Below are 25,999 nucleotides of genomic sequence, written 5' to 3' on the forward strand. Positions count from 1 at the left end.
GTCAAACACAAATGCTCATAATGAAAACCCAATTTCAGCATGTTTCTCTAAGCCAATTATTTATATAGAAGCAGTTGGTTTGATTGTGCTGTGTACAACTTCTTGTGAAATGAATCATGTTCTTAATGTGCTCTGTTCTTTCCCAGCCTTGTTAGTATTCATGAGTATGATTACGATTGCTCTTCTCGACTCCTACTCGGAATCCTCTTACGCTGTCCTGCGGTTCTCCATGTATGAATTTGTCAGTGTGCGGTGCCGGCTGGTTGCAGCGCTTTGCACTGCCTGGATGCTCCACTTATTGCAGTTTGACTGCTTCAGTGAGGACGTGTTTCCAGGGATCGCAGCTGAAAGCCTATCAGCATGCATGATCATGCATCGTCTAATACCGCTGTCTTAAAATTTTCAGTTCTGCTCTGTCATGAATCTATGTGATTTTTTTAGTGAGCAGATGGTATTTTAATGAACTAAACAGAAGATATTTTAATGTGATGCTTGTCCTCTTGCAACCCTTACATAAACTGCCAGTCAGGTGCTTTTGAAAAGAGCTATAATTGTCATTCTTTGGAGGCAAGATGAGGCTTAATGTTTCTGCTATGCATTGTAAATCACCCAAAGAGTCAAGTTCGAAGTCTGAATTCACTTAATGTTGTCATTTAAAGATGAATGAAAACGCCACATACAAGGAAATGCATTAAATCCTCCCATCCGGGTAGCTGGAACCGGCATTTGGCATTATAGTTTAAAATATGACTAAAACGATCATCGATTATCAAAATAGTTGCTGCTTGATTTTCATCCACATGGAAAAACATTCCAGGTGAACATAATACAGGCAGCAATGACATTTCTTTCAAAACGTATTTGGCTCCCCGTGGTATAGTTAGGGAAGTTGAGTAGAAAGGGATAATGTAAGGTAGAAAATATTACAGTGTAGCAGAAAATGGGTAGATTTAGGTTATAATAGGTGTTATTTTACAGTATAATTTACTTTAATGCATGTTCCATCACATTGTTTGGATTATAAGTGACATTAGAATGAGAGTTTATACATTTCAGCCGGGTTACGGGTGGAGAACATTTTGTATATTTATCCAAAGTGATGCAATTTCAAACAGAGGGTGTACCAACCCCTGTGTATTTAAGTGTAAAAGCTCTTCACTGTACTCTCCAGCCTCTCTCCCTTATTTGCAGTTTATGTTTAGACATGGGATGTCCATTCAGGGAGTAGCAGGGGGACCGTTAAGCTTTCAAAGGTTTGTGTAATGAAAGATGTTTTTTAGGTCTTGAAGAATTGAAATCCAACGTGATTGTTATCCTCTGTAAACAAACTGCCTATGCTATGGTGATCAACAAAGTCTCTTTTTGTCCTTCGCCTGCCTGCTTCAGTCCCTCTTTACTTCATCTGATTGTGTGCTTTAATTTTCTTCTCCTTTCCATGAAGGAATCACATATACATACAGAAAGACATGTTTACCCGTTTGCACATACAAAGCACTCAAACAGAGGTGTATTAGATGCACAAACAAATTACAACAACAAACAGTTTCAGCACCAAGGACAATAAACACAAAGGGACATGTCTGCAAGGAAACATACTTCATCTATTTAGCATGACTGTTAAATGATACTATGGTAATTAGTTTGCCCACATGTACAATTTTTGGAAACAGAAAGGAACATTACATTGTTTCGCTTTCCATGGATCTTAGTATTAATGTTATAATCCCTTACAAGAGCTCAACTCCCTGAGCCAGGCAAGTTTTGGATTCAGACAAACTAATTTAGCATGCAGATTAATGCAGTTCCAAGCTCCTGCAGGAGCCAGCTTATTAAACACATTTAAATCACATACATTTCCAATTAGAATAAGTTGGAGCCATTAAATAAAAGACACAATACAAAAGGATCTCATCAGCACAGTTTGTCTCTCTAAACACATTTGCATAAGTGCATTGGCCTTCTGCACTAAAGCAATGTAAAGCAGTCGTATTCTCCAACTGTAGTTACAGTCTAAAACAGGTTTTCAGTCTGGAAATGATCCTTCTTTTCCTTCAGTTATATTCATGGAAGAGTCAGCCATATTGCTCTAATTAAAATAATCAAAGTCCTACTGTTGGGTTGGCACTTCTTCGGCACTGTTGTGGCTTCAGTTTAATTGCTTTTGCATTTTAATGTTTGAACTATCTCTGTGTGTGCATGTGTATGTGAGTACAGGTGTGTGTGTTTGTGTGTGGTGCATATATGTGTGTGAAAGGCTCTCCATGCAGAACAGTATGCTAAGCCTAGAATACTGAGAGAGTTTGTGCCGGTCTGGTCGTCAGTGTTCCTTCTACCGACTCTCTACTGCACGCTTGAATGTCTTTCAATTTAGTCCTTCTGATAACATGGCTCTCTCTCGCAAAGATAAATGCTGAAATATAATAAACGACTTCGCAACTTAACATGTTTTGGCTCCAACCTCGTCTTCCTCGCACTGTCTCCGTGCCCTTCCATTTCTCTGCCTTATTTATCTTTCTCTCGGCTTCCCTTGTTGCTCATTTTTCAACATGCCCTTACAAGTTTCATATCTTGTAGTATGAGCTTTAGCAAACAAAGAAAGTAATTCATTTCCTGCGGCTTGTAGGTCTTGAAAAAATTCTGAATTCTCCTGGGGCCACTGGACTGCTACTGTATCTGTAACAACAAAACAAGAATTTCGTTCTATTATGTTGTCAGTTTTAAAAATGTTTTGATTTGTTTTGTCATCTTGTGCAAAAACGTTGAGCTTAAAGACATTACTGAGACAGTAGTTGGACAATATTACTGTTTTCTTTCTTGAAATATGCATTTATGATAAGAAGCAGACTGAGGATGTCACTGTCGATGTGAAGAAATTGGAAAAAGTGTACAGTGTATTGGCGTGCATACAAAGTAGCTGCATGAGGACAGCAATAAAGAGGTGATGGAGTGAGTGTTGCTATTCATTGGAACTGTCCTCTGGAGTGGGAACACATGATAGTGAGATGAGTCTCTTAATCAATAGGCCCTGCAGATGTGCCTTTACACACACTGACAAGGGGATAAGCTCCTTATCAATACACTGTACTGAAACAGCTCTCTGTCAGATATGGATTAATCCCCCCCCCCCCCCCCCCACACACACACACACCTAAACCTGTCAGTTATTTGCCTGCAGTGCTACAGTGTACCTGGGAGAGGTTGTCTTTGGTGCAGTTTGGTCTCAGCTAAAATACAGAGTGTTTTCACTGCAGACTTTAGTGTATTTGGCCCGTATGGCATATGCTACAGTGTTTCCTACAGAATGCCTGACTGACCTAACTGTGGCGGGTGGTACAACATTAACAATCGTTAATATATTATTACGCTTAGTAAAAGTTTGAGATTCAGCAAAAACATGTGGCATTAACCGCGTTCAAACAATGTGAGCAGCAAAGTGTCTGAAAAGGACCTTAATAAAAGTGAATGCATGCGTTGTAGGCTACCTACTGAGATTTGCATCCACCTCTTTTCTCAGCATAAAAGAGCATTACCTCCCGTGAGGTGTCGGCTATGCAATTCACGGCAGGCATGTAGAATTCGGCACAACACCTGCGTCACTAGATCTCGTGGGAGCAAGGCCTGATCGTTGTTCTAAGCTCACAGTAAGCTCACGCAGTCTACCGGAGGTTTCTGACTTGACGGCGCTGTTTTTATGCCCCTATCTATCAAGTCGGCGAAGGTCAGCCATAGTTATCGCGAACACACCTATTGACTAAGTTACCAGTTATACAGTTCTAACTTGGTCAGCTATTTTCCAAAGTTAACATAGCTATAGCTAGGCTCCTTACATGGTTGCTAATTGCCGTTTTGAAGATTGGTCTCCGACATTGACAGCGTTGTGTTGGACAGATTTGTGCAGCGTGTTTGTGATATCCGTTCAACTGACAGACGGGTCCGTTGCCCGTGTTTGAGAGAGAGAGAGGATGTGCGGAGCGAATATGCCTGCGCAGCGCTGCAGTCAAAAACGATTTTAAAATGGGTCGCCAAATTTACTTGGGCTGCTGTTAATCTACCTGGGCGGCCCGCCCAAGTAAACCCATTGGGTGGGAGACACTGGTTACTTTATGCTGTCCGCTGCCTTGGGTCACTTAAATTTGAGAAAATCCCTACCACTGGCATTAATAGAACAAATCAGATATAATGTGTGAATAATTTGTGAGCTTTACAGTTACTTGGTTAGTTTGAAAAGAGCAAGACTAACTGTTTCCCAATGCGTCTTAATGCTAAGCTAAGCTAACAGGCTGCTGGAAGTAGGTTTTAATTTGTAGTACAGACATAAGAGTGGTATCAATCTTCTGATCTATCTCTGAGCAAGAAAGCAAATTTCCCAAAATGTCAAATTTCATCCATTGTCAACCACTTATCCTGTGTACAGGGTCGCAGGGGGGCTAGAGCCAATCCCAGATGAAATCGGGCGATAGGCGGGGTACACCCTGGACAGGTCACCAGTTCATCGTAAGGCGACACATATACAAACAACTACTCACACCTAAGAAGCCGGAGCACCCGGAGAAAACCCACGCAGGAAGGCCTAGGACAACGAAGGTTGGAACCCATGAACTTCTTGCTGTGAGGCGACAGTGCTAACCACTGCATCACCTCGCCGCTCACAAAATGTCAAACTATTCCTTCACATCATATTCTTTCACTCTGTTCTTCCATTAATTGGAGATGCATTCTTTAGCCTTGAAAACTTCATCATAACTCCCAAACTTTCTGTTATTAACAGAAAAGGCCAGACAACAGCCCTGCCTCTTTATCCGAGGCTTGCCCAGTTGTCTTGGGAGGTGTACTCTAACCTGCTCTCAGCAGCCCGCCATGATTAGCCAATAAATAACTAAAAGTGTATCATAAATCAACAGGGAGAGCTCTGTCAGGGTGATTTCCACTGCAGTTGCCCTCTGAAAATCACTCTGCTGCTCTGACAAAAGAAAGAGAGAGAGATGGATGGAGGAAGGGTTGGCAAAGAATGAAGTTCTCCTTGTGCTGTAGAAAACGTTTTACCTTGAGAGAAATCCTCTTGTAGCATTACCTAGAGACAGCTCCTTTGTTCTATTGAACAGCTGGTCAATAGTTATAACGTGTAGGTTTTTTCTTTCTTGGATCAGGACTGTGATAAAGCTGCCAATAGTCCAACAATTCCATGTTACATGGATTCATTCAAATTACACTTTAATTATGTTGATTATTATAACACTGTCAGCTATCTTTCTCATCTCCCCCACAAGCTATAGGCACATCTCTCATTCTCTCAACATCACCGTGTAATTGTGCCTCCTGCAGAAGAGAGCGGAGAATGATGACAGGGGTGAGGAACTCAATTAGACAGCAGCAAAGTAGCTGAGTGTGTAACGCTACGTGCAAAACATGCACCTTTTGTATCGGAGCCAGCTCCGTTTGTGATGTCATGGTGATCTGCATGTCATTAAAGATGACTGCAACAACATTCAGCTCTGTTTGTCTGCATGTTTAAATCTGAAGACAAAAGTATGACTAGGGCACAGTGGGATTGAGCAGACATAATGGGCTGAGGCCTGGCAATGGATTCTGGGTACCACTGGGAGAAGAAGCACTGGCAGAAAACAGCCAGCAGGGAGCAGGAGTGAGATCGAGGGGAAATGAGGCAAGAAGCAAAATGGGCCTCGGTGGAGGTGTGGGCATGTGAAACAGTGGAGGAATGTCATTTTTTTGTAGTTTTATTCTCCATCATAAGACATACACTTTCCATCCCGCAGGTCTTGAAGTTCATCATAGCCAAACCCCCCTCCCCTCTCCCCAATTTCCTGCATCCTCTCTCCCTTCGATTCCCCATGAGTCCTGCAGACAACCTTTATCTTTATACTCATCAAGGCCTCTGGCACCGTGTTTCATCCGCAACCCTGTCGACCGTTATCTCCAAGTGGAGAGGCTGTCAAACTGTTTATTATTACTAGACTATCTGAGATGGAAGAAGAACATGGCTGCAAGGCGTTGGAGTGGAACTTGGGGAGGACTTTGGATGACAGACGTGCTGGGTTTGACAACAGATAATAGGTGCTTCTCTCCAGGTCTTATCTCAGCCTCTCTGTATACCAGCTTAAGGGATGGGAGTTTACCCCTCTGCCAGAGTTCAAGCCACAGATGAGGAGTGGGACTGCTGCTTTCTGCTGTTCAGCAACCTGTTGATGGCATTCTGCTGAAGGTTTGAATGAGCATTCATTGATTAAAGACCACAGTGCATATAGCGATGTCAGAAGCTGATTGGACAGTGGACAGGTGCATTTGATAGCTTGGCTTAAAAGGATGACAAACACCCCATATGAGTTTCTTGTTTCAGAAAGGACATAATATTTGTTAAAATCAGTTTCTCAGAGTATAAATGTTTAGGGAAGCTCCAACTAAGCAACAAGAATAAATTAAATACAAAACCCAAAAATCAGCTTATAAATGATTCTTTGCACTCTTTGCACTCTTGGTAATGCCTCCCTAAAGGGAAAAGCTCAAATAAGTAAGAGCCACCAACAATGTGTACAACAAACTGTTCCAGCTAAATGCAGTTAGAATACTGAATGCCTCTTTCACAAAACACCCAGGCCCTCTACAACTTTTAATTTCTTTTATAAAACTTACAAATAATGGCAAGTGAAACCAAAATAACAAGTTAAAAACAGAGTCAGGCGATAATTCTCTGTGGGAAGCCAAACCATCATGGATTATAAAGCTCCTAACTAACTAACTAGAAAGCTAGGGGAGTGAGATAGAGTTAGAGAGAGATAGAAAGGGATGGAGAAGGAGAGAAAGAACACAGTGACAAAGAGAAATAGTTGAGTTTCCGCTCCCTGCCATTCACTATTTACTCCATCAATGACCCTCTGTCCCTGTGTGTCACCACTCGGGGGCAAAAGGCTTTCTCTCCCCGTCACTTGAACGGACATAAATACCTAATTTTTTCTTCCAACTGTGACATTTGCATTTGATAAATCTGCACTCTGTGTGAACATTCAAAGCAGTGAACTGTATGTGACAGAAACTCTGCTTTCTATAGCTTATAAGTGTCCGTCTTTTTATTTGTGTTAACTCGCTGTCAAGTACAGTAATTCATGCTTGATCTTTTTTTTTTTACATTACATCAGCACATATTATTTCCTTTAGTCACATGTACAAAAGCATCAGTGCTGCCTTATTGCTGTGGGAAAGCGGTGTTATATTTGATCCGGCCTACCAGGGCCAGTTATGTCTGAAGTGTCTTGGTTGTCACACATGTTGGCGAAAGAAAGCAAGAGGTAGTGCAGTGGCACAGGAAACACTCACTCAAACTCCTCCAGTCATCCTTTTAATGCAACATGTTTTTCAACTCTGTTTCAAACACACTCACACACACACACACACACACACACACACACACACACACTACACTGATGATGAACATACAAAAGTTAAATCCAAATGCAGTGCCAATTAACCTGCCTAGAAGTAAAGAATCAAAACTCTTGTACACTTTGATGTTGGCAGCAGTTTGGTGCTTACCTTGACAGCCTTTATTTCCTGAATAAAATCTCCTGAAACCTGTTGTTTTGTTTCAGTCCCCAGAAGACTAAACAGTTTGACATACAGAGATTTAGAAATTCAGAACTACTCTCTTTGAAGGTTTACATTTAGAGCAGCTCTGCTATATATGGAGGCTGAGGCATACTTTCGAAAGTATTTATCTGCAGTACATAAACAAGCAGAATGTCAGCAGTGTGCTGTAATAAAGCCCTCCAGAGATGATATTTTTGAAGGGGCCTCATTCCTAGTGGCAGAATTCTGTGCCAATTTAGCAAAGAGGCCGGTTATTACTTGACCATGGAATGAACCCCAAATATTTCAATTTCAGATCTGCCCTCATCATAAATGAGTAGTTTTAATTTGGAAAATCAAATTAAATGTATTTATTGTACAAGAGCAATTACAGAAATGGTTTTTAAAGATTTTTTTGTGACATACAAAACCTAATAACCTAGCCATTGCCTGCTAACGCATTAGCCATTTAAACTTTATTAGGTGCTAATAATGTGGCATCTATGTTTTATTTATTTATTTATTTTTAACTTGTTGCGCTGCCCCCAAGTGGCCAAAGATTCAATTCATGCAGGTTTAAGGGACTGATACATCTGTATACACAGTATAAAAAGTATCTGATGGTGTGACATACGCAGAGGTGTGTTGTCTCACCAGACCATGTCCTTTTCGCCCTTCCCTCATGAACCTTACATGGTAACAAATGGTAAAGGTGGTACATGGACTATACCTGTATAGCGCCTTTCTAGTCTTCGGACCACTCAAAGTGATTTACACTATATGTTTACATACAGAGGTGGTGATGGCGCAATGGATAAGACTATGCCTTTGGTGTGACAGACCCGGGTTCAGTCCCCCACTGTGACACTTGAGGCTACTTGCTCCCTATATATAGCAATTGTAAGTCACTTTGGATAAAAGCGTCAGCTAAATGAGTAAATGTAAATATGTCATTCATACGCTGATGGGAGAGGCTACCATGCACATCAGAAGGAAACTAATCATTGATATGCGTGACGTATTTTGTCCAAGGACACTTTGACATGCGTGTGGGTGACCCACTTTGCTTCTAGTTAGTTGTTTCCCGTAACTCATGCGTCTCAGTCCCAAGGGACAGCCACAACTTGGTTGTTATATGCATTTACACCCTGCAGGATTCCCATTGCCTTTTGTCCACCTGCAAACACCAGTCTGATTGCACCACATCTTGGTTTCAACAATTCACTAAATTTTAGCATCACCCCTCAGTCCTCACCAAATGTGAGCCAACACATTGCTGAGGTCTGAGAGTCGAGTGTCACCTCAGTCTGACGGATCTTCCTGCTCTCACATCATCTCACAGATGGAAATGATTCAATAAAACATGGTTGTTGATTTCAGCTCAAGGGTGCATTTACCCTGGCACGGAGTAATAAACACATTATTCAGACGACATGACAAAATTTTAAATATATATTTTTCATCTTTTCACTTGTACACCTCCTCCTATTCACACATAAAACTATTCTATACTCACACACCCTGGCAAGCACTATAGCTTTTTCTTTTTCTCATAGTGTTTGATGGACATTAGTAAGCCTAGTAGAGAGTGGTGGATATTTTCCCCAGGCCCCTGATAAGACCTGTATAAATAGTTGAGCAGGACATTATATCAGTTTGCTATTGGGAAAAATGGAAAGCATTCCCGTGTGAGGAGGATTAGTCGATATTCAATTAACCCAGGCAGACAGTCATGGTGACTGTTTATCAATACCTCTTTTTAACTGCACACCCTTGGCACACTTAATTAAACTTCCCATTAATAGCCTCAAACAAGTGAGCAAACTAACAACACAAACACTCTGCCAAGTTTGGAAAAGTGAACCAAATCCATAGAAGCACCGCTGTGAGAACTGTTTAAGGGAGTCAACAAAGTTCCTGAACTGGTCTAAGGTCTCTGCCATGGCCATACTATGCATGCTTTCAGTCTAGTTGTGTGGACAGAGGAGGACTTTGTGTGTTTTGGACATGCCACAATTATGCATCCTCAAAGTATTTGTCTGGTTATTGATGTGTATCTGGGACACTTCCCGACCTTTGACCCTAAAATCATTCATTTCCGTGCATTCCACAGTTGAGTGTATGAAAGCCTTGCCTTACATGGCTCAAAGCAGACTGTGGTTGTGGTTTCATATGAAGGAAGACTTAGCTGTCACATTGTTTAAGATAACCAGTTGAGATGGAATAACAGGACCCTTCTGTGTAAAGCCAGAACAAGGGGAGACGACTCTAATCCCTGCCCTGTACTACAGGCAGTGCTACATTTGTCCTTTCCTAATCAGCTACGAATCAGGGCCACTGCACTAATTGGGGACAGTGATGTGAATGTCTAGACGTTGATAATGATCTGCTCACATGTGATGTGACCTAACATACCGGTGCTGGTGTAAGTCTTCTCTAGTATCTTCTCTGTAATAATTGTCCTGCATTAGTTGAGAGTTGAACAGCAGAGATGGTGATTGACGTTACAGATAGATTATATGATAAAGAGTGGCTAAAAACAGAAAGATGACAGATGGAGAAAGCAGGAAAAACAAACAGTGGCATGTAACAAGAGGAGCACTGTTATGATACTGTGTATGTCCTAGTAGTGCACAATAGAATACAATCTTTCATCTACAACTGCAACTAATGAGATTTAGCCACGCTCTAGGAATGGCAGTGTCAGTCAGGTAGTCGGTCCACCACTTTGGACCAGACTGAAATATCTGGACAACTATTGGATGTATTGCCATGGCATTTGGTACAGATATCTATGTTGCCCAGTGGATGAATGATAATAACTTTGGTGCACCCCTGACCTTTCATCTCTCACCACCATCAGGTCTTATTTTTAATTTGTCTAATATTTTGGTTTATGAACAGCGAAACTAAAGACATTCCCATCGGCCTCAGCTGCACTTTGTGTTTCATGCTAATGTTAGCTTGCTAACATGCTACAATATGATGATGAACAAACATTTTACCTGCTAAGCATCAACATGTTATCATGGTGAGCATGTTAGTGTGCTGTCAGTTTTTACTTTTGTCTATAAAATTTCCACAAATGGTAAAACAACACAAGAGAACAAGAGGACGTCTTCAAATTGCTTGTTTTGTCTGATGAACATTCCAAAACCTAAGTCCGATTAGTCTGTTGGTTCTGCATCAATTCTCACGTGTGCCATAAGCCGTAACTCTGTGCTTCACTGTATGACTCAGAGGAAGTCCGATGTTGATACATGTTGATCTTACTTTGAGTGTACTTTGAATTGGTTTGGGATTCAGTTCACTTTCTTGTGGACACTGTGATATTCCATGTTGCTCTAGCAAACAAATTATAATATTTGAAATAGTTTATGTTGTTGGCTAAATGATTGAACTACTATTTAGTACCTAAATCAAGGTGTTTCCTCACAATTAAGCAAAAACGCTGTCAATGCCATCACTCACTAACTTGCAACAATGTCCGCAATGGTCTATAGTCATGAGTTTTTTTAATACAACCAGCGATTGTGGAAGTGATAGCTACCTCAGCATAAAGCTTACTAGTAGAAAAATCTCTTATAACAGTGTTATATCTTGCAGCCCTTATACGATATGTACATTAGAGAGTACTGGAGCTTGAAGTTGACATAGGCCGGTTTTAATATTGAGGCGACAATAATGGGCCCCTGTCTGATAGCCTAGTCATTGACATGATCTGATCTGTGACACTGTAACTGTATGGACTTCTTAAGCAGGCTGCGGTGAACAAGCTACCTGTATAACCAACAAGTTTTGTCTCATTCGGTCGTCAGTCTCGCACGCTTGCAGTCCTGTCTTTGATTGTCTCTCTCGCTCCCATTGTGTGAATACCAATGAGCATTGAGCCGTTATCAGCAGAGTCTCGTATGGCAGAGTCTGAGTGATGTATTACTCATCTTCCTTAGTTTCTTGCCAGTGACAGGGTGTGTTTTTGTACTTGGGAAATGAAATGTCAAATGCAGATTCAAAGTTGTGATGGCTCAGCAATATTCAGGCTTGTTTTAAGTTAAGATGAGCGGTCTAACCCGCATCTCTAACCCTTTTGTGTGTGTGATGGAATTTTACAGCTGTACAGATAAGAACTAATGGCAGTGGTGTTTGTTTACTGGGCCCACGGATAAGCTGAAATATAATCCTACCAACTGTTTTTGATCACAGATGTAAAGCTCCACTATGTTCTCAATTGCCAAAGCTCGATTGTAATTCTCCAGGCCTCTCTTCTTTGTGCTCAGCCCATTAGAGCCTCTGTCCTCTGCTAAGTTTGCTTTCAGAGTTGAAATGTTTTCCCCTTGGGCGCCTTGAGCCAGCCCCCTTCCCCTTCCACCAATGTGGGGGTGAGCTTTCCCAGGACAAAGGGATGAATATATAATGGAATGAAAAAAGAGGGGGTGGGAGAGACAAAAAGACAGCGGGTGTGCGAGTGAGAGGGAAAAAGGGAGCAGGAGGGAAAATATATAGAGGGCTTGACAAGTTCTTGTCAAAGGGTCCGGTACTGCTGCCAAGCTCTGAGTGCAGGGACACGGAGAGAGGAAGAAGTAAAAAGAAACAATCTGTGCTTTTCCTCTATTACAGCCCCGATTGCTAACTCATTACAGACTCCAGAGGGTGTGGGATACACAGCACGCTCTGTAGTTAGAGAGTTGCTGGAGAGCAGCTCAGTCCAACAGCGTCCCCCCCCCTCTCCCCTGGTCCTCCAGCACATGGTACAATCCATTTAAAAGACTGCATGTCATCTCAGTGTGTGCTGGGTCCTCTCTGAGAGCAGCTGCTCACAGCACATTCTCCTCGGCGGGAGCACTCACTTTCCCCTCCGCCTGCTGAGCTGCATCTCTTTTTCTCTTGTCTTTTATCTCTCGCTGCTCTTTTTGCGTTCTCTCTTCTCTCTTTCTCCCGCACTCACTCTCTTTCTCCTTTGCCCTGCACTCACACAGACACACACACATACACACACATGCTTTCTCTGACTGTGTAGTGCTTGGCCACACAGATGTTATTCTTTATGCAGTAACAGGTAGACATCATCTCTGTGCTGCTCTGCGAAGAACAGAAGGGGGATCGGCGTTTTATTATATGTGCAAAGTAAACTGTGAGAGAAGAAGCACAGGTGGAGAAAGAGGAAGAGGACACGAGGGGGATAAGAGGAGGAAGAGGAAAGGGTCTTAGCTTCACCCCCTCTAATGCTCCGCTTGACATCATGCTGCTCTGTGTGGATTTGGTCCTCAGGGGAAAATCCTTAAAATGATGGAAGACAACAAACAGCTGGCACACAGGATTGATGGGGCCATCCAGTCCGCCAGTCAGGAAGTGACCAACCTCCGCTCCGAGCTCTCTGCCACCAGCCGTAGACTAGCAGAGCTGGGTGCCAGCAGCCCCCCTGCCTTGGAGAACCGGCACAATCACCACGATGACAGCCTCCACTACCGGGGTGAGTGTCAAAGCATGTGCATGCGTGTGAATGTGTATGCACTTGCGCAAAATCCCTTGCCTCTCCGTGTGTGAGAGTGAGAACATGAACATGTGTGAGTGTTTTGAAATCAACAGTGGGAAGTATTCTGGGAATGTGAAGCGGAGGGACTAATATAATTCCACCGTTCCTCCACTGACTTATTTTCCCCCCCAAACTCCACACCAGAATGACAGTGGAAAAGGCAGCAGATTGAAAAGAAAGGGAACAAGAGACAGACAGAGTGTTGTTATTAGACGGGAGGGGTTGGGGTTAGAGAGCGTGGGCCAAAGCCGGTCCGGGTTTGGTTTCCCAGGCAGCAGCTGGGCTCCTCTGGGGCTGCACTCCCTCCAGCTCTGACTCCATCTCTGCTCTCTCCCAGAGTCTGGCAAGGAGTCTTAAACTGAGCTTTAGGTCCAGGAACTGTATGCCAAAATCTCTGACAGGGGCTGGCGACACCATGGCACCGCCATTACAGCTGGGAAAGAGATGTGAAGAATGAACTTTAAAATTATGTTTTCATGGGACTGCTCATTCTGGCTTCATTAGCTAAATGTTGAAAGTTTTGGCATCATGTCATGAAGACATTCTTTCTAATATGACTTTTGTTCTGTAAGTAATAACCTAAAGACTATGAATAATATATATTTAGCTGTTGCTTTTTGAAATACCCTTGCATCTGCTATATACCTTTTTAGCTGTTTTATGTTTGCTTCAACTTGTGTAAGACGATGGCTTGTGTCTAATTAAACCTCCCTGGTAAGCTACTTTATATTGCTGACATCTTGGATTCATCAATGGTGAGTTTTATTTGTAATGATTGGAATAACAGCATAGTGGGCGGTCCCTATGATCTTGTTTGCATGTTGCCCTGGTGTGTGAACAGCAAATACCACTGTTCATGATCAAATCAATTTATTGAGCCTCTAATTAGCTATGACAAACTTAAAGCTTATAACAGAATATAGGGTTACATCAGTTGCATGTACAGTAAGTTTGACTTGCTGAACTAGTGAAAAAAAAATACCTCATGTTGCAGGTCTTTGGCCTCAGGGTGTCTGCGTTCTGGATTTGACTTGGATACGTTTAGAAGCCTGGGGGTTATTGAGATCTTATCCTACCAAGCAGCTTATTGTCAGTGCCTGCTAAATGGCTCTCTGTGTTGGACATATGTAGTTCAGTAGCAGGTGACTCCTCATCTGCTTTTGCCCCTAAAGGCTAAGGACTGATCTGTGTGGTTTTAGAGCACTGATGTACTTGTTTTTGTGATTCATGGCTACCACGCGTATCCCGCCTCGATTGTGCATGTTCTCAGGATTTAATGCAATGTGTCCTCAAGATGCAATTAAAGAGGCACTCCAATGATTTCACACTTAATGATCAGTTGCATGAGGTCTTCTGAGAAAATAACACTGATGTCATAATGATGTCATCTTAGATATACATTTTGCTGTCTGATTGCATTATGGGAAATGTAGGATAGAGTGATTTTGAAGTTTAATCCATACATGCTTCATGCATATATATTGAAGTACCCCAACTTTATGGAAGTGTCATTCTAAAGTGCTGCATGAATAGTAGGGGACCGTTAACCAGCATGTGACGTATATATGTATAATATATATATATAAATGTAATGATGTAAGGTCAGCAGAACACAGAAAACAAATCACGACAACAATGGCTGCAAGTTATTAGAGAGAAAAAGAGATTGCTGCTGCTTTTTCTCCCGTGCCCCCATTAACAATAAAGTAACCTCTGAGTCTTTAGTTATGTTTGTATGTTTATATTGTGCAAATTGGTAGTTCTCAAGGAATACATTCAAGTATCGACCAGGGTTGATTTGGCCCTCATCTGCTAGTCGTTTTACCTTTTAATCCTGCAGGTCCTCACAAGGTATGCAGAGAACGCCGCTTGCATCACAGTTACTTGTCTATGTTTGTGCACTGTTAGAAAGTAAGTATATAACATGACTTAAACTACATTTGGACAGTAGCTTTTCCACAGTAGCCTGTGAGACTGGTGAAGTAACTGCACAGTGGTCATGGTGCAGTGGATAAGACATATGCCTTTGTGTGAGAGACCAGGGATTCGATTCCCACTACGACACATCCACAAATGGAAGTAAGACACTTAACTTAGTTGCTCCAGAGGCATGTCACCTCTGACACATATGGCAATTGTGAAAAAAAAGTGTCAGCTAAATGAGTACATGTAATGTAATGCAGCATCTCAGAAGAGGTACAGAATGTGTAAAGGAATGTGTTTGAAGGCTTCTGAGACACCCAAACACTGAACAGCGATTTAGAATATTATGAGGAGGGATTTTACAACTTAAAGTTATCTTGTCGGCAATCATTTAATCTTTTGTTGTGAGGGTTGCAAGGTAAACAGTAGAAATACGTCGCCAGCCCTACAGGGCTGAAGTTGGTCTGACAACAGCCTTATTGTTTAGTCTTTAGTATTGGAATAACTGTGAGTGAGCTATCTTTTGTGTCCGTCCTGCTTGCTCTCTGTCTCTGTTTCATTCCAGTAGTGTGAACAGGCGGCCTGACATTCCCTCATTCCTGAATGTCAGGGCGGTGATGTCATACTTCCTGTTCCCAGAGGCCAAGCCAGCAGTCAGGTGACTGATCAAACCAAACACAGCCATGCACTCCTCCACCACCTCCTTTCCTTCAAAATGACAAACTAACACAGCAGAGCCCTCACCTCGCCTGCATAAAGAGGGATGAGCCCGACAACAGCTTAGTTTAGGGATGTTTTTTTAAGATTTTAAGTTTAAGACGATTTGTCTGAGAGATCTCTCGGGTTAGGCAGTTTGCTGTGTGATGAGCCAGCATCAGTGGCTTAGGGAGATTAAATGTTCTTTAGGTGTGTATCCCTCTCAAGGCCAGGCTGTTTGTTAGTCCATTTGTTGACTCTGCCCTGTGCAGGATCAAAGCTGTCGCACATACAAGGTTTTTTAATATGCAAGAACTGACTTCCTCTAAATATATTATACTGTGCCAAAATGTCAGAAACTTTGCTGTTTCCCTGTGGAGCTTCAAAAACATCTCTGACAGATGTCCAATAAGGCCACAAACACAGCACTTCAGCCTGCTGTTCCACTTTGACTGGAAGTCTGTCCTTCTTACGGAACTAATTGCAAGGAGCAAGAGATTAAATTGCCTGAAACTTTAAGTCTCTACGTCCTGCATCTGGATTAACATAATTTTGCCTGCTTTTGTACATTTTGTACAATTTTTCTTAGCATAGCTCTGTTTACAAGAGATTGAGTTTGTATGTCTTATCTTCGTTTTATATTACAGTTGCTTCAATGGAAATGTCTTTGGCTGTTACAAACAACCTGCCGCCTATCATTCAATCCATTTACAGTAATGTTTTCTTTGCCAGGGTGATGACACCCCTTTATTGTTGGCTCTTCCTCTTAATCCATCACATTGATATCAAGGCCTTGTTTAACATTCCTAAGCGACGCTGATGTTTCAGCACCAATCGACTAATATCCATTTGACTTGTGAAGGAAAAAACACATATCTAACTTGCACTCAATTTGTCTCAGGAAACAAAGGCTGTTTGGAAATATTTTGTCCTCTAAAATCAATTTGAGCTAACCTTATTGGATATTACATTATTTATACTCTTGGTAGATCAGTGCCCTGCAGCCGGTCAGTGAGAAAGTGCTCATCATGGACTCATGGGAGTCTGCCAATACTAATCCATAAACCTTTCTAAAACACAACCATAAGGCAGCTGTTGGTGACTCATACAGGATTGGGAGAATATGTGACACAATGTGCTAAACACAAAAGGAGAAGCAGTGATGTATGTATGTATTTACCAATTTTCCCTAGTACCAGAGCATCACCGGTGGTAAAATATGGGGCTGAAGGACCTTAGCTTTACAAAGTGAGAAGAGTTATTTCGGACGTTCAGGTTTATGGAAGAAGAAGACTTGCAGCTGGAGCACTTCCAGGACTTGGCTGGGGATGATATTCTCCAGGATAAACAAAAGATGAGCAACTGTGTTTTAAAGTATCTGGTGTATTCATAGAAAGCTAAAGGTACAAGACATAAAAGCTAGTAAGAGGTGAACTACAACTCCTAAGGACAATTTCGGTTGATAACTAGCTAATGTTTTTGCTTTGTACATATTGTTTTAACTTGATTAATTAAACATTCAGCATTTTTAACCATTGTCTTTCAGATTTGTTGTAAATTTTGGATGAATTTGACAACCATCGCTACATGTTTGGTTCCTAATTGCACATTTTGCTACAGCTCTGATTCTTGCCTGTAAATAGCTTCTTCTCCATAGTGACAGTGGCAGAGGTTCATTGTAATTTAGTATTAACAACCCCCACCATACCACAGAAAAAACATAACTTCTGAAAAACAAATTGAAACAATTAACACTGATGGCCATTATGGCATTGACATATTTATAGGAGACTCCAGTGATTCTACGAGCATCAGTGTCCGCTTAAAGGCTTTTTCATATACTCAGAACTAAGAGTACCATGGATCATTCCTTCTGTAAGTCCTACCAAGACATTGCAGTATTCTAGGATACTGTGTTCAGGGATAGAGGAAGATACCACAGCTGATATCCTCCAAACTGTACAGTGTGTTGTAAAACAGTGTCGATTAAGTATTCTGCTAAAAAACCCAGTGATTATCTTTTCTCCGTAGAGGAGAAGCTGCACTGGCTCTAATGCTCTCTGCTGCAGAGTAATTGTCCTCTTCCCATCTGGCCTGAGTTTGTCAGAGGCCCCGGGTCTCTCATTACTTCATCGTGCACATGAGCAGGGCTGGGAACAGAGCGCCAAACTACAGGGGCAAAATCCCACCCACTCCAGTTCTTTCTCTTTCTCTCTCTCCAGGGACCACCCGCCTTCCTGTTTGCTGTCCACATGCAGAGAAAGTATGCAATGTGCTCTAACCTTCCCCCTGTATCCATCACCACCCGAATACCCCCACCTCATGTTCCCTGCCTGGCCTCCTTCAGCCACGCCCTGTCTGTGGTCAATGCAGCGTGAGAGGCAACTGTGTCCAAACAATAGCCAGAGAGAGGCAGCCCCTCACTCTGCTAGCATTTCTCCCTCTCTCTTCCTCTTCCTTACTAGACTTCCTCCAGTAAAAGAACTAATCAAGACACACCAAGGCCTCCTGGGGTACCAAAACCAGATGAAAATACCGGCGCTGGCGAGTAAGGGAGATTTTCTCTCACGTTTGGAGAAGATGTTGACTACAGTGATGTTTCTAAAGAGAGGCTGCGATTTAACAGTTACTTACTAGACTCTTAAATGATGGTAAACTAAAGGCCTACAGTGCTCACTTTCCAATTAGGAATTTACTGCATTGTCTTGGAACACAACTGAGATTAAATGTAGATTCATACAGAACATTTAATCATGATATTGAGGGTATAACTAAATTAATAAGTGAAGGAAATATGCAAATCAAAACAAACTATCTCAACACATGACATGTATACAGCATGAGTAATGTTATCCATCTTTATTGCAGTGTTTGCAATTTAGTTACTTCACAGCTAAGGTCCTTTTCCAGTGTTTAATTTGTCTTCCGTATTCAATTTCTTCAATTTTAGTTTAGCGTATCTGCACTTAATAGCTGAACAGAGCTTAAAAGTACTTACTGGCACATTGGCAGCCTTTGTTCTACAGTGGTTGGTAATGGCCTTAAATAAATAATGACTGTGTGGTTATTTGCTTTGCTTTGTAATGGAATGCAAGCTCCAATAATGAACTGACAGAGCTGCGGAGGCTGTCAGTGGGAGCAGAAGCCCTGTGGACTTTGACTTGTGAAAGAGTTTCCACTCCTGAATTTGGCTGCCTAGAGTGCAGGGAGGACAGCTGGGTGGCACGTATCTACTTTCATGTCCATACAGGGGCAGATGAAGCTGGCCTGTATTGTTTCAATCATTCTGAAATCTTTCCAAGTTTGTGGTTCAGCAAGAGGGCATTGTGGTGTGCCTCTGATTTCATGTTGCGGCATTCGTTAAGGGTCAGAGTTGACAGATGACAGCTGACCCCCGTGTGTCTTAGGTCTATTAGCAGAGGTGACAGAAGTGCTGCCCTGGACGCCAGCTGGTGATGGCATTCCTTTGGTTCTGGTGGCAGATGGCTGCAGTGCTATCACAATGCGGCCCCTGATGTGAACTGCCACGAATGAGCCTCGAAAAAGGCAAGCAGGCAGGCAGTGGAGCAGAACCAGCAAAGGGAGCTGCAAGAAAGATGCCAACTCTAAGACAGGATACATCTCAAACAGACATTCCTCTGCACTTAAATTTTCCAGGCGAGCTTTATCTGAATGAAACTTCACTGAGCAAGTCAGTGAAAGCCAAATCAAGGAGAACTGAGGAGTACTTTAACCGTCACACTAAGCATTGAATTGCTTTCCGGTATAAAACCCTGCCTCTGAGATGACATTATTCCTATCAGTGAGACTGATATGTCTCCGTATGGTAATTAGATTGAAGAAAGTCAAAGTGCTTGTTTAACTATTTCCTTCCCACTGGCTCGGAACAGTCTTTGTTTCCCAGATGAGTTTTGATGAAGATGCCGTTTAATATGGATTTCCTGTGTCTACGTCGCTGCTCAGGTTTAAAAGTACATTATGAGACTTGCTTTCATTGGCTGGGGAGGAGAGAGAGGAATTGACTAATGAGGATATTGCTCACCATTATTGCTCCCTCTTATATTCCTTTTCTTCCCCATTTCCTTCACACTGGCCCCTCACCATAACTAGTACTCTACTGTTTTTTTTTTCATCAGAAAAGGAAATGGACTGTAGGAAATAAGACCCTGAGAACTCTGCATATCTCCGGTGGGTATCTTGTATTCATCACTACCATATGTCAGAGTAGAGAATTCATGTTATGGATTGGGTGAAATATTAGCTTCCTGGTTGTGTTTTATGAACCCAGTGGATGTCTCATCTGCATCATGTGCATCTGGAGATGATCAGACTGTAGGTCCAGTATTGGGAAACCTGCAACAAGCAGCTCTCTTAAGAGGATTTCCTTGTCTCTGGTTAAGGTAGTACAAGACACAGTAAGCTTGAAGGGAGTTATGCTGAGGTATAATGATAGTATAGTGTATCTCACTGCAGCCTGACACAGCAGACTCTAATGTGATGGAGGATACATGTCTCTAATAATGACACACACTGGACTCATGAGTGAAAAACATTCACTGTACGTCAGCACTGAGACAAAAAATGAACTTTGACAGAGTCTTTAGTATAATTCTCCCAAGTGGGGTGTTTTAAGGCCACTGGCTGGGTGCTGTGGTGCCGCTTCGCAACAGGAGACGCAGATAATGATCATACTTTTAAGAACCCATCTCCCCCATGCCTCCACTCTACACATCTAATTCCTACTGAGTCCAAACTTCAAACAATTACATCTCTCAGAAAGAGAGGAAGAGACAGACAGCGAGGGAGAGGATGCCTGGTTGCCTTCACAACAGTCTCAGCTCATCCTATTAAAATGCCTCATTGCTTTAGCAGCGGAGACTTTTTATTGCTGCTGCTAGATGTTGTTGCCTTGGCTTCAGTTTAAATCCATTCCCAGGAGAGAATGGACGAGGCATGTTGGGATATGAGTTTTGAGGAAGTGCAGAACACCTCCCTTGAATCCAGAGGACGCAAAATGCAACATTCCAGCAGAGCGGAGGATAAACAGAACGTTTTGCCGCTTCTACGAATGATCTGGTTGACGCCGGCCTCTTCCAGGAATGAGAGTTGGGCTGAAGAAATCATGCACATGGGGACAAAGCTGTGCACTTTTAAACACCCACACAATCCATAAATAGCAAATACTTCGCATTGCACTCTGATGCCATGGTTCCACACATCATTAAAGTACTGTATCTATCATGTAACTCAATGTAAAGATGAAATCCTTCTTCAGGATTTACTGGAAGGCTTTCACATAATCATCTTTAGATTTTGAACTGTTGGTTGCACAAAACAAGAAATTCAAATATGTTAACTTGGCATGGGGAAATGTGAAGCAAACAAGTAACTGACTAATCGAGAAAATATTTTGCAGATTAATTGATAATAAAAATGACTGATTAATTGATAATAAAAATGCATGTTAAATGCAGCACAAGTTGATTGACAAAAAAATGTAAATGTTACAACTATTTTAATAATCAAATACGAAAATGAAAAACCATCGCAAATATTTTTTTGTGTCTTTTTCTGTATTGTTTCCTTGTAAATTGAATTGGTTGTGCTAAACAAGCAATTTGAAGATTTTGCTTTGGGGAAAGTCTGATATTTTTCACTATTTTTAGATATTTTGTTGAGTAAGTCATTAGAAAATTTCAACCCCCTCTGAAAATTTAGAGATTAATCAATAATTAAAACAATAATTTGTTGCTACCTCAGTTTGACTATATGTATGCATAGTACTCGTGGCTTTACGTGTTTCTCTCCATATATCTTCAGTATAGCTCACACACACTGCTTCTCCCAGACAACGACAGATGGCTCTCACTGCAGCACACATCGCTGTTTACTTTCAAGTGGCATTCCACTGAGCACCGCTACTGAGGTTGTTTCCAGTTACTCTGAAATGAATCAATTCAGTGTTTGAATTCATTCTGAGGGAAAACATGGATTTCACAAATGAGATTACGTACTCCGTTATACTTTGTCTGGTTCTGTCTCTCTGTATTAAAGCTACTTGTTGTGAACCCATTATCAGCCGAAACCAGTAGCATCAACAAAAACACATTTTTTAAGTTCGGACTCTTCTTGTTCTTTTTGTTTTCAATTAATTTGTGCACACGTGTCTCTTATGTTACACTTAAGTGATTTATTTCACATTGTTTTGTTTTATTTTTTAGGTAAAAAAAACCTAACCCATATCCAGTTATTACGAAACAGCAACACGTTGCATTTTAATGTTTTTGTTGACGCATCATCATCATCATCCCCAGGCCTCCCTAAATGTTGACATAAAGCATGTAAGTGGGCTCCATCACTGAATTATTTTCTGCTGCCTGAAGGCATTAGTGTTGAAAGCATGCCTCTCTGTTTTCTCCTGTTGAGGAGGTTCTACACAAATATTTATCAGGTCGCCAATTACTGTACCCTGTGTGCTCAGGCATATACACACACAAACACAGTGTGGCTCTGTTGAGAAGGCCGTGTATATGCATTCCTGTAAATTAGTTTATTGTTTGCAATAAATGTCTGGCTACATTTTACCTCAAACCATATGTGCTTCACCAATATCCCAGGAGACAGGGCGGTGTTTCTCAAAGCGTACATGTATTCTTAGAAGCATGTTTGTGCCTTCCTATTTTAGAGGAGGCAATTCAAAGAAGCATCTTTATCACCGGGCCTCTTAAAAGTTGCTCACAGCTACAGAGAGATTGCTTTCTTTTTCTAAAAAGCATCTATTTTCAACCCTCAATTTTCCACATAAAAGGATTTGATTACCTACCAATTGTTAATATCCAATATGCACGGATTAATTACTCTCATTGTGCCTTTTTTAAAATAAGGAAACATCTGCATCCTCAATAAAAACAAACACACCAAAAATAAACCTGCTAATCTATTTCAGCTGATGTAACTATAATTCCAAATGGACTATGCCTCTATGCATAAGCTACTCAATGAAACTGGCATGGGTATTTGATCCTGAACTCTGCAAATTGCAATGAAAATTAGAATGAAACTATCAGCAGTTTCTATTCAGCATTTCTTTCTAGCTTTACAATATCTGCCTCCCATTATGACTAATGGGGTAAACCAATAATATAGAAAACCGTGTTAATATTCCCAACAGGCTACTGCTGAGTTAGACTCATCATTTGTATACATAGCATTTCAGTTTTCATGCATAGCAATAAGACAAATTAATCTGTATGACTCCACGCTGAAGTGATTCACTTTATTGATTGAATGGTATGTAATTTTCTCATCTGATGGGTCAAATTTGATGTTTTGATTAAAATGCTCTGTCCTGTTTAATTTATTATTCAAGAATACTTGTTTAATGTTTTTCATCAGAGTAACAACAGTATGTATGTGCTTTAGTGAAGTGAAGACAGACTTTACAAATAGCTATTTGTATGACACATTGTCATTATGTTTTGGCCAATGTCATTTGGCCCTACATTGACCTTTCTTCTTGCTATCACTGTTTTATATCTCAGGCTGAGTTGCTACTTTTCAGTACTCACAACGTCCCATTTTTAGATGTTATTATTCATGTTTGGACACACCCAATATTTGGACCTTAAAATTTTTTTAAGCAACACATGACACAGCAGAGGCTGATATATCTGGACTTGTAGTTGTTAGTGCAGGTCAAGCTCCAAATATGCTGGATCCTACACATGCTGGCCAGACCCTTCCTGCATGTTAATCTCCGAACGACCACTGTGCATGTTCGCCTAAGTGCAACCCTTAGGAGTATTGTACTTTGAGGTAGTGCTAATATTTAGTCTACTCTTATTTATATAAATTGGTTGGAAAAGTATTACACTGACCAAAAGTGTCGACAGCTCATTCTTGCCCTTTGCTTCTTTGCCAGGGACCCTTAGCAAGTTAATCCGTCCATGTACCTCTGTCTTTCAAATTTAGTAACGCAGGCATTCCATAAAAATGTGTGTAGTCTCCAAGCCCAAGCCAAGATAACCCCAGTGATGTCACCAGTGTTTTCTCAGACAAAACCTCCACAGCCAAAGAGGACATTGTGCAACTGTTTTAACAGGCTGTGTAGTGCTCCTCGTGACTAGTTTGACATGTTACAATGTTGGATTGCCCCTTTAACTGCTATCATCCTTCTACTTTTCCCTCCTCTGTCGTCTGGTATTATTACTGCAGCCACTCTCTGGTATTGGCCCTCTCATAGTTAGGATGACAGCTCAGACGACTGGACTTAAGCGATGGAATCTTCCGTTCTGGCCACCGAACAATGAGTTCCATTCAACATGGCCGCAACTTCTTCAAGTGGTGTGGTTTTTTTGGAGGGGGGTTTCAGATTCAGGGGTTTCCCACAGACTCCCCTAATTAACCACTGCAAGAGACTCTGCTATTCTCTCTGTCCAGGAATGTGCTCCCAAAACCCCAAGTATGCCTCTGTTCCGTCCCTGTTGCAAATAACTCTCCTTATTTCCAAGTTACGTGCACCGGAGACGCTAATGAGAGCAAAACTAAAGCAGTAAATTTCATGGGATTACACAGTTGAACCATCAAATTTATCTGCTGTAGGGAAACAGTACAAGTCACCTGCCATACCTGTGTGTTTTACTGAGTCAAGTTTACCTTTGGGTCTAGTCTAGGGGAAGAACTGGTGCTATGATGCATTTTTTCATGACTATTCTGTGGCAGCTCAGACAGGCTCTATTACTTTCCCTTTATGAGGTTAATGTGTGCCACAGGGCAGCAAAGTGTCCGCTCCTTTGTCAAAGGACTGGTTTGAATCAGAAGAGCTGGGTGTGTGTGTAATTTACAGTCGACAGTGAGGTCCTGAAGCAAAATCTAGAAAAGAAGAGGTGAGGAGAGGCAAGGGGATAAATATTGGAGGTTATGAGAAAGGACGTTGCGAGAGAAGAGAGAAAAGTAAAGGGGAGGAGGAGTTTCAGACCTAGCTCCATTAATAGACCATGTGTGCTGCTGAATTGATTTTGAGGTCAGTCCATAAAGCACACTGCCTCGGCTCTGTACTAACAGTGGCATCATTATGGTGTTATTAGTGCAGGGGGGAGGCTTGGCAGAAAGGGGAGGTTGGCAGGTCTGTGGGAATAATTTACAGGTGTGTTAAACACGACTACTGTTCTAGAAAGAGAGAAAAGAGCAGAGCACTTCTCGCTAGCCAATTAGCTTCAGAGGGTACCTGAACATTGTGAGTCTCTATGTTGTCTTTCATATGTTCATTTTCTGCATGCATATGCTCTCTTTGCTGACACATGCGCCCCAATCACACAACATATAGAACTAACTATACATGTAATTGCTGCATAACAATACTGAAAAACTAGTCTTTCAGAAAGTTCACCAATAATTTACTTAATTAAAAGTGTCACACAATGAAAATACTCCATTACAAGTTCTAATTCAATTATTGTAAGCCCAACAAAAACAACACTTAGTAAAAGTACATGTAGTAACATGTAACCAGAACTTGAGTGTTGTAGTTGGCAGAGGTGAAGCAAATTTGAACAGTTTTATCTAATTTTGGGTAGTTTACTCTATTACATGATCATATGTTTCGTATGTATGATCTCAAACTGAAGAGTAAGTATTGCTGTGAAATCATTTCCATGGAGTAAAAAGCACAATATTTCACTCTAAATGTGAATGCAAAACATACATAATACAAATACCTCAATATTATCACCTCCAGTCTGCATGTCAAAGCGTCCTTGGACAAGGTACTGAACCCCAACTTGCTCCTGAAAGCTGTGCCATCAGTGTATGAATGTTTGTGAATGGGGTGAATGTGACATTCACATTCTTTGAGTGGTCGGAAGACTGGAAAGGGGCTAAATAAGTACTGTCCATTTATCCAACGTGAGTTAAACTCGCAACTCAAATTGGTTGAAGAGGCTTCTTCAGTTCTGACTGACTGGCAGGGAATCCCAGCCTTTTAACTTCTGTGGGGTCGTTATCAAGGTGATGGATACTGACAAATGGTTCGAAATAGGAGTCAAAGAAGCCACCAGAGTAGAGAAACAGTCTCTTCCCAGGAGATTGAACAAACGCTTACATTTAGCCTCATGTGACAATGCTAATGACAGTCATTACCAGGAGCATTAATGAACCAAGTGGTATCCATCACCTTGATAACGGAGGTTATAACAGAGGTTATAGCTGAGATTCCCAGCCAGTCAGTCAGAACTGAAGAAGCCTCTTGGATGAGAGGCGAATCATCTTCGG

General features: G+C 41.5%; 1 protein-coding gene across 7 annotated transcripts in view; it reads left to right on the top strand.

Moving 5' to 3' along the window:
• The window catches only part of kaznb (kazrin, periplakin interacting protein b), a 110,214-nt gene that overhangs the window by 34,979 nt on the left and 49,236 nt on the right, over positions 1 to 25,999 (top strand). For 6 of the 7 annotated variants that reach the window (XR_005441416.1, XM_038696480.1, XM_038696479.1 and 3 more), the window contains exon 3: positions 12,847 to 13,048. Coding sequence is in view for 6 of the 7 variants with exons in the window: in XM_038696480.1 (XP_038552408.1) it covers positions 12,847 to 13,048 (202 nt within the window). In the remaining variant the exon portion in view is untranslated. Of the gene's footprint in view, positions 1 to 12,365; positions 13,049 to 25,999 lie in introns of those variants that run through there. The other variant, XM_038696481.1, reaches the window with a different exon arrangement.

This window comes from Micropterus salmoides, unplaced genomic scaffold (assembly GCF_014851395.1).
Source record: "Micropterus salmoides isolate LMB-PRFRI ecotype aquatic unplaced genomic scaffold, ASM1485139v1 Ms_hic_scaffold_4, whole genome shotgun sequence".
In the NCBI taxonomy this organism is placed as follows: domain Eukaryota; kingdom Metazoa; phylum Chordata; class Actinopteri; order Centrarchiformes; family Centrarchidae; genus Micropterus; species Micropterus salmoides.